At 33.3% G+C, this 9,300-nt stretch overlaps 1 protein-coding gene across 1 annotated transcript; it reads left to right on the plus strand.

The window, feature by feature from the left end:
- The first annotated feature begins 1,473 nt into the window (after positions 1-1,473).
- LOC150031573 (small COPII coat GTPase SAR1-like) lies at positions 1,474-8,338 on the plus strand. Its single transcript, XM_090308864.1, has 4 exons — positions 1,474-1,781; positions 1,897-2,028; positions 2,109-2,538; positions 5,793-8,338. Exons 1-3 carry the CDS (start codon positions 1,668-1,670, stop codon positions 2,121-2,123), a joined length of 261 nt encoding a protein of 86 aa, XP_090164990.1. The 5' UTR covers positions 1,474-1,667; the 3' UTR covers positions 2,124-2,538; positions 5,793-8,338.
- Positions 8,339-9,300: the final 962 nt, after the last annotated feature.

Below are 9,300 nucleotides of genomic sequence, written 5' to 3' on the forward strand. Positions count from 1 at the left end.
AGATATTTAATTTTGTAAATTAATTTAACTAAAGCTAGCATTAATGTTTCTTTGGAAAGGATAATTATTTTCGTTAATTTAAGTCAGTATAATTTAATTTAAATAGAGAAAATGTGATGTTGGTGGTTTTTTGGGAGAGGAAGTTTTTTTTTTTTTTTTGTGTTGTTGGTTATTGTACAGAAAAACTCCTCCACATGTTCTTCTCCTCTCTCTCAATGAATTTAACAGAGAAGCGAGTTCTTTGTAAAAACTCTTGGAAGAAATTCAATTCCTTTTTATCTCTTTTAAAAGGCAGTTCTCACAAATTGGTCCTTGCTAGACTTTTTGGTGGCATCTTGTTACTGTTTATGGAAGAAAGTAAATCACCAAAAAAGGGTGTCGAAGAAAGACATTTAGAGGCCAAATCTGTATGCACGTTGCCCATTCATATAGTGACTTATGTAAAAGGGTAAAAGTCTTAAAATTTAGAAAGTAAATCAGATCTCATTTTCCACCAAATAGATTTTATAAAGTAAGTCAGCTTTCATTTTCCATCAAATATTAGGTTATTTGTCATTGTATTTCCGTTACTTTCTTAATTGATTAATAGTTACAAATCTTAAAAGACTCCTAATATCCAAAAAGAGAAAACCATTCAACTAATTGTGGATGTGGAGGCTTACACTTCTTAATAATAATGTCAATAAAAAGCAAAGTAGATGAAAATTGGTTAATAATTTCAATTAAGTTTTGGACACAATTAATTAAAAAAAACCGTAGATTTGTAAATAAAATTAGGAGATGAAAATTGGTTAATAATTTCATTGTATTTAGGCATTTTGTTGGTTGTAAAAGGTGTGAGTGAGTGGAATTATGTGGTGTTAATGGATGGGAGTAGGTGTCATTTTGTTGTAATTTTTAATATAATATTTAGAAATTTTAATATAATGTTTCTCTCTCACCAAACAGTAACCATGCAACTTCTTCTTCTTCTTCAATCAAAACAAAAAAACAATTGCAGAGCAGCTTCACTCTCACTTGCAAGCTACCAAACTTTTTATTCTCTGTAATCTAAGTAAGAGCTACTACCAATTACCATCTTGTTTTATTTAACACTCCAATAATAATCACTCAATTCTCTCATGCCTTACAAAATTTAATTCTTTTCTAATTTTTGGATTAACTAATCTCATCACTTTAATTTTACTTCCTGTAATTTAATTTAGAAAACCCATCTCAACCCTTTTTTCAATTAATTTATGAACCTGAGTAACAAATTATTATTATTATTATTTGAAATGAATATGTGTTTATTTGAAATTAAATAAATGAAAATATAATAATTAACCAAATTAAACTTGAAGCAGCGGTTAATGATTCCTCTTATTTTTACCAGCAACGGCTATGAGGCAACCGGCAACCGGCAACGGCTATTTTTTTTAGTGTGGTCGGTGAAAAGGGGGAGCGGCCCCTCTGCTTCACTCATATAATTTAAATTTTTTTTCACTCATACGAGAAAGCTGTATTCTATTTTCTATCCCTTTCGTATTCTCATCTTCTCCTTCCAAATTCCCCAAATTCCCAATTCCAAATTCCTTTCTGTGCAGCAGATCGAAGACCTTAAAGCATTCAGATTCCTCAATCGCCGACGTAGATCCTCTCCGATCTGCTTTCAATCCGCTCCTCCAATGTTCCTCATTGACTGGTTCTATGGCGTCTTGAGACCGAGGGAGGCCAAGATCCTCTTTCTCGGCCTCGATAATGCCGGAAAAACCACCCTCCTCCATATGTTGAAAGAAGAGGTTTCAATTCATTTCTTCCATTTCCCTTTATTCCATTTCTGTTTTTACGATCTGGGTATAAACCATCTGTTTTGTTTCATATATTGTTCTTTGTTTCTTTCTTTGCTTGTTCTAGAGGTTAGTTCAGCACCAGCCTACCCAGTACCCCACCTCCGAGGAGAGGGGTATTGGAAAAATCAAATTCAAGGCCTTTGATTTGGGTGGACATCAAATCGCTCGTAGAGTCTGGAAGGATTATTATGCCAAGGTAACCGACAACGTTGTTCTTCTCAAACTCAAGCTTTTTCTATTTCCATTTCTGTTTGATTTCTTTGCTTTTGTGGTCAGTATTTTGGGCGTTAGCTTCTGTTGAGAAACCAATTTCCTATGAAATGAAGAAGAACTACCTCTCAATGCTTGTACCTTTTACGGCTTCTCATATGAGTGAAGTAGAGGGGCCGCTCCCCAGGCACAATTAATTACTTTTCAAAATTCAAATTCAAATTTTTTTTCCTCTTCTTCTTCTTCTAATTAAAATACTAATTGCTTGAATTATGTTCTTCTTATTTTTGTTTATAATTATGGATTTTCTATGTAACTCTATTTTTCTCTTCTTTCATTTGATCTATGGATGGTGTGTAATTAAAATGAGGTGATGAAATGAGGCGATGAAATCCCAAAATTATGCACAACAAATTGAGGAAATTCATTCCTACGCATCGGAATCTGGTGGTAAGTAAATTGAGGAACATTCATTCCTACGCATCGGAATCCGGTGGTAAGTAATTTACATTTGTTTATTGTCTTCAATTTTAATTAATTAACCTTAATTATTGCACCAAGCATTTCCTTGCTTAATTAATCGTGATTATTATTCTAATTATATATGGAGTATGTTAATTTCATATCGACATCCCTGGAAAGAGGGATTTAATTAGTTTTTTCCTGTTACATTTTTCATTTTTTTTAATATGTGACTTTTTAGATTGTTCTTTATTATTATAGTTCACTTTTATATTTTATTTGATTCAGATGTGGTTTGTTGTTAATTATATTTTGTTACATTCTCTCATTCATTTTTTTTAATATGTGACTTTTTAGATTGTTCTAATTTATTATAGTTTCACTTTTATATTTTATTGATTACTTTTATATTTTATTTGATTCAGATGTGGATTGTTAATTATATGAGTGATGTTTTAGTTTCACCTTATTGTTATTCTTGGTAGATTTTTTTTTCTTCTTTTAAAGTAGAATATTGAATTAAATTTCTTTGGGACTAAGTATAATTTATTTAATATTTTTTTGCATGGATGGTTTAATTGTTTTCACCCGTGACATTCTTTTGTTTGTTTGTTACATTGTTTTTACTATGGATTCGATTTCTCTTATCTCATAATGCGACATTCTTTAATTAGTTCCATTTTTGTATTCTCTAATTTATTAATTTTTGGTATTTTTTAAATTTCACTTTTTGTTCTCTATTTTAATTTCTTTTTTTTATTCTTCTAGCTTTATTTGGTCCGGTTCCACTAGTAAATTTCAACATTATTATTTCTAATGTTATTGTGGTTGTTTCAATTTCCCCCTCTTCTATGATCTCTTTTTGTCTTTTAGTTTTTAATATTTTGGGTTATATGCTAAGGGTTCAAAAAGTACCTTTTCCTTTAGAGTGTAACATTATCACTCCCTTGTCTTATTAGTTTCACTTTTTTAAATTTATTAGTTTTGTGTTTAATGTTACATATTATTGTAAGTCTCTTGACAATGTTAACTTTTTGTGTGTTTTATTATTTTTGGTACTTTCTTCTCTTACTTATTTGATTATATTGTATTTCTTTGGATGTAGCATTTATTTGTACTGTCATGGTGGTCATTTGCACTATGGATGGTTCAACTATATCTTTCATCTTTCTTTTCGTATTCCTTTTAATATTATTATATTTTTTGTACTTCTTTGGTAACCATTTGGTCATTTTTTCTTTTGGCATAATTGCATTTTGCACTATGGATGGTTTTTTTCTAACAATATGTGTCATCTTGAACATCAGTTTTTGTATTGTTATTTATTTTTTGGTACGTTTTTATTAATTCATTTGGACATTTTTAGAAATAGATTCTTATGTGTTGGATAAATGTAGAATTTATATATCTTTAGACATGCCTTTCCATTAATGGATAAGGTTTTAATTTTTTTCACCCTTAGTCTATGTTGTGTTATCGTTTTTGTTTTATTTTATTTGCTTTTTACCATAATTTGGTGGGGTGCACACTCTTCAAATATCCTCATCCAGTTTCACATTATTCTTTTCTATTTTATTACTCTTTGTACATTTTTATTCTTTTCATTTAGTATTTTTTACAGAAGATATTTTATATATATTTCTTTCGGACCCAAGGTGAAATAACTATTTATTTTGTTTGGCATGGATAGTTTAATTTTTTTTCACTCTTTCTCATATTGTTTTGGCATTATATGGTTTGCTCAAAATTTTTCACTTTCTTTATTCTCTGTTTTATTATTTTTGGTATATATATATATATATATATTATTTTACGCATTGGTTGAAAAAAATCACTTTCTCTGTTGTGTGACATATTCTTCTAGTTTAATTATGTTTTGTTCTCTATTATGGATTGTGTTTAGTATATTTTTTCTATATGGATTGTTCTAATCCATATAGAAATCTTTATGAAATTTAGACCAATTATGGATGATTACTCATTTAGTTGTTTAAATAGATTATTATATTTTGTTTCATTTATATCAAATATAGTATTTATTTTTCTTTTGGCATGGTTGTATTTATATAGTTTTGTATGCACACTTCTCTTTTGTGTGAGTGACATGAATTTGGTACATTTGTTTGTTTATTTAACTATGAATGAGCTATCATTCTTTCTCTTCAAAATAATTCATTTATAAGCATATGTATTTCTTGACTATTATTTGTTGATTTTTTTGCAAAATATTATGTTTTATCATTTTTTGGTTCTAATTTTTAATTCGTCACTCCCTCTTCTATTTTAGTTTACTTTGTGTATTATTAGTTGGGATATTGTTTCGTTAGTTAAATTTGTGCAAGCGCATCATATTTTTATAATATATTTCTTTGGTATATTGCTTTAGTTTTACTTTGTGCATAATATTTTTTATTTGTTATATTGCTTTGTTAGTTATTTAATACAGTGCATTGTTGCACATCATATTTTTATAATATGTTTCTTTTATGGGACTTTATTTTAGTTCTACTATTATCAATATTGTTTGAATTATAGATTGTTCAAATAATTATCATTTTTCTCTTCTAGTGTCCATCATTAGTTTTTTATATTATTTTCTAATGATAATTTTTCTCTTCTAGTTTCACTTTTATATTTTATTTGATTCAGATGTGGACTGTTCTAGTTTGTAGATTTTTATATGTGTGATGTTCTAGTTTCAGTTTATTGTTATTTTTTGTAGATTTTTTTCTTCTTTTAAAGTAGTATTGAATTAAATTTCTTTGGGACTAGAAGTATAATTTTTTAATACTTTTTTTGTCCGAATGGTAATTGTTTTCACCGTAAATTTTTCGTGACATTCTTTTGGTTGTTTGTTGTTTCTACTATGATTTTTTCAATTTCTCTCTTCTTATGTTGTCTTATAATGTGACATTCTTTAATTAGTTCCATTTTTTGTATTCTTTATGTTATTATTTTTTGTATTTTCTAAATTTCACTTTTTGTTTTTTCTATTTTATTTGCTTGTTTTTATAGTTCTAGCTTTATTCTTTTTTGTGTGACTATACAAGGGTGAACAGTCTTACCCTTTTCCTTTTTTGTGAGTTTTTTTTTTTTTTTAATTATGGATTGTCCAAATTTTTATCACTCTCTCTTTTCCTTATTAGTTTTACCTTTTTAAATTTATTAATTGATTTGTTAGTTTTGTGCTTCATTTTACACATTATCATGTTCTTTCTATGTGTTTTATTATTTTTGGTACTTTCTTCTTTTACTTATTTGATTATATTTTATATCTTTGGGATGTAGCTGTTGGATGAGAAATTTTGAACTGATTACAAGTCACCACGTCGTTTGCTAAATTAACGACGAATTTCTAAAATCATTGACTTTGGGTCAGATGAGAAGACCTAGAGAGAATTCACTAACAAGCGAGGACTCCCAAGACTCCTGAAGTTGCACTCCTATAAGGCAGAAGACTCAGACACAAATACTCTTCCAAGGCTTCTACTTCAAGCTTCCAAGACTCCTGAAGCTGTATCCTAGACTTGATTTTTGGAGATACAAATACTCTTCTAAGACTTCTACTTCAAGCTTCCAAGACTCCTGAAGTGCACTCTAAGGCTTGACCTTTGAAGACAAAAATACAACAAGACTTCTACTTCAAGCTTCCAAGACTCCCGAAGCTATACAGGAAGGCTTCTTGACCTTTGAAGACATACTCTTCCAAGACTTCTACTCCAAGCTTCCAAGACTTCTTCTACAAGAACGTTTGGTGCTTTCCTTCTTCAAGTCGCGCATCTACCAAACCGAGAGAGAATCTGATCAAGTAATGATCGAACCACATTGCATCAAATCAACTCTAACTACACAAACTTAAGTTCTACTCCACGAAACACGTTTCTCCGAGATCTCGTATGGCTTTGGCACACCCAGTGAGACCTTTCTACCTCTCATCTCTCTCTCGTCATCCGAGTCAAGAAACCTACAGATGGCATCAAACAAAGTTGCATCCAAAGCTACCACCATCGCAAGCAACACTTACTTCTGTCATCACGGAGAAAATCTGGGGCCAACTGATGGAATTTCCTAAAGGCGGAATCGTCATCAGAGAAAATCCCTTGTTTGAAAACTATGCTTCTGTTACTGATCTATCAGAGAAGGAATCACATTTTGATGTAGTGTCGGTCATGATGACTGACGTAATGACTGAGTCGACCATGGAAGATCTGAGGTAAAGATAAATCTCTTAATGGAGGAGCGAGATCATGAAATCGATGCTTTAAGAAATCAGATACATGCTCGAGATACTGCTGAATCAAGTCAATTCCCAGCTACAAAAGCCCACAAAGGAAAGACTGTCTTGCAGGAAAGTCAGCCACCACAATCTACCTCTGTTGCCTCCCTATCAGTTCAACAGCTCCAGGATATGATCACAAATTCCATAAGAGCTCAGTACGAAGGACCGTTGCAAACCTCCTTTATGTACTGAGCCATACACCAAGAGAATCGACAACCGGAGAATGCCAGCTGGGTATCAATCTCCAAAGTTCCAACAATTCGATGGAAAGGGCAACCCAAAGCAACACATTGCCCACTTCGTACAAACGTGCGAAAATGCGGGAACAAGAGGAGATCTATTGGTCAAACAGTTCGTCAGAACCCTCAAAGGGAACGCTTTTGACTGGTACACAGACTTAGAGCCTTAGGTGATTGACAGTTGGGAGCAACTTGAAAGAGAATTCTTGAATCGCTTCTACAACACCAGACGCACCGTCAGCTGATGGAGATGACGAACTTCAAACAACAGAAAGGGGAACCAGTCGTCGACTACATCAATCGATGGAGAGCTCTGAGTCTGGATTGCAAAGATCGATTCACCGAGTTGTCTGCTGTGGAAATATGCACGCAAGGTATGCACTGGGAACTCCTCTATATCCTACAAGGGATTAAACCCGTACCTTTGAAGAATTAGCGACCCACGCTCACGACATGGAGCTAAGTATCGCCAACCTACGAGGGACTTTCTGAACCACGAACCGAGGAAAGACCCACTTCCTTCAATTCCGACGGCCGGCATCTTCGGTAGATTTTCTCCCAAGAAGCTTTCTCACTCATCATCCAGAGAAAGTATCAGAAGTTATTGCATGTCACACTGCCGGCATAGTGGAAGTCGACAACAATCATGTGACTGCCGAAGAAGTCAAAGATTCAGAAGAAATGAAGAAAAGAACAAGTCTTCGATCGTATTAAGCCTTCAACTGCTCGATCTTTAGTCTTTCAAAGATCGAGTATGGCCACGGTAGGAAAAGAAGACCAATGTCCAACGACTACTTCTGCTCGAACTTCAGCCTTCAAAAGGCTAAGTATATGCACATCAAAGAAAGATCAACCTCCAGCATCTGCTTTCGATCGTCTCAAGACTAGCGATCAACGTAAAGGAAGGATGAAAATCTTAAAGCCAACATCATTCCATGAAGAAAGCAACGACGAAAAGATTCACAGTCGTGTCCCTTCACGCATCAAGAGGAAATTTTTTGTTGACATAAGTACAGAAGGTTTCTTGATAGTGAAGCCAAAACTCATCGTATTGACGAATCCTACAAATGAAGAGGATAATCAAAACCTCGAAATAACAGCTTCTGAAGTTTAAATAAAAGCTCCTCATCGCAAGAGCCTAAACTGCATGATGCTTCTAACCCACATGAGCTTAAGATGTGAACGGACCCAAAAAAAAAAAAAAATTGTAAGAACTACGTTACGACTTGATCCCTTTCATTATAAAGGGTACGTAGGCAACTTAAAGAAATTTAAGTTCAGTCGCGCATAAAAAGGAAAAAAATTCCTTCGAACTACATTATTACTTGATCCCTATCATTAAGAAATGAATGTGTAGATTGAAACTTCAAGTTCAGTCCAGTTAAAAAAAGAAAAAAAAAAACTTGAACTACGTCATGATTCGATCCCTTTCTTTAAAGGTACGAAGAAAACTTAAGAAATTTAAGTTTGGTCCATCAGAAGAGGTACCACAACCACCTAAGTATAATACTACAAGATTGATGTTGATCATCCCCGTCAAAGAATGACATTCAAATTGAAGATGTTCATCCCTATTGGGAGCAACACAATGGGTGTTCATCCCTCGTAAGGAGCCAACACAGTAAATAAAAGGCACACACGTGGAATGCGCTTCGCTTCCTCTTTAAAAGTAAACTTATACACTTCTCCATCTTCAAGTTTTAGAGTCTCCATCAATGCTTCATCTTCATGCTCAAAGTCTTAAGTCAAGCCAGCCCTTCATGCTGAATCAAACTCAAATGCGAAGAATTTGTCGATGTTTTGTCAAACTCAAGTGTGAAGGTCTCGTCGATGCTTCTCCATATTTAAGTTCAAAGGCTTCATCAATACTTCTCCATCTTTAAGTTCAAAGGCTTCGTATCAGCCTCTCCATCTTTAAGTTCAAGATTGGCATGCATGGCCTCACTAAATCTTCAAGTTAAAGATCAAGTGCATGACTCCGCTCCATCTTCAAGTTCAAGGTCAGTGTGCATGGCTCGGCTCCATCTTCAATGAGGTCTACAAAATCATGACGCAGCTTCGCTTCATCTCCAAACTAATGACGCGGCTTCACTTCATCTTCAAAGACGTGGCGTGGCTTCGTTTGATCTCCAAACTAATGACGCGGCTTCACTTCATCTTCAAAGTTGTGGCTTGGCTTCATTTCATCTCTAAACTAATGACGCAGCTTCGCTTCATCTCCAAGTCGTGGTGTGGCTTCGTTTCATCTCCCCAAGCACAAGGTAAAACTAATTAATTA

This window comes from Benincasa hispida, unplaced genomic scaffold, assembly GCF_027475165.1.
Source record: "Benincasa hispida cultivar pf3 unplaced genomic scaffold, pf3_genome.v1.1 HicScf1122, whole genome shotgun sequence".
NCBI lineage: Eukaryota > Viridiplantae > Streptophyta > Magnoliopsida > Cucurbitales > Cucurbitaceae > Benincasa > Benincasa hispida.

Bases quoted from the DNA above. Each gene is read 5' to 3' on its own strand.
- LOC150031573 (XM_090308864.1), top strand. From the start codon at position 1,668: ATGTTCCTCATTGACTGGTTCTATGGCGTCTTGAGACCGAGGGAGGCC. The intron at 1,782-1,896 runs GTTTCAATTCAT...TGCTTGTTCTAG, and splicing joins TCCATATGTTGAAAGAAGAG to AGGTTAGTTCAGCACCAGCC.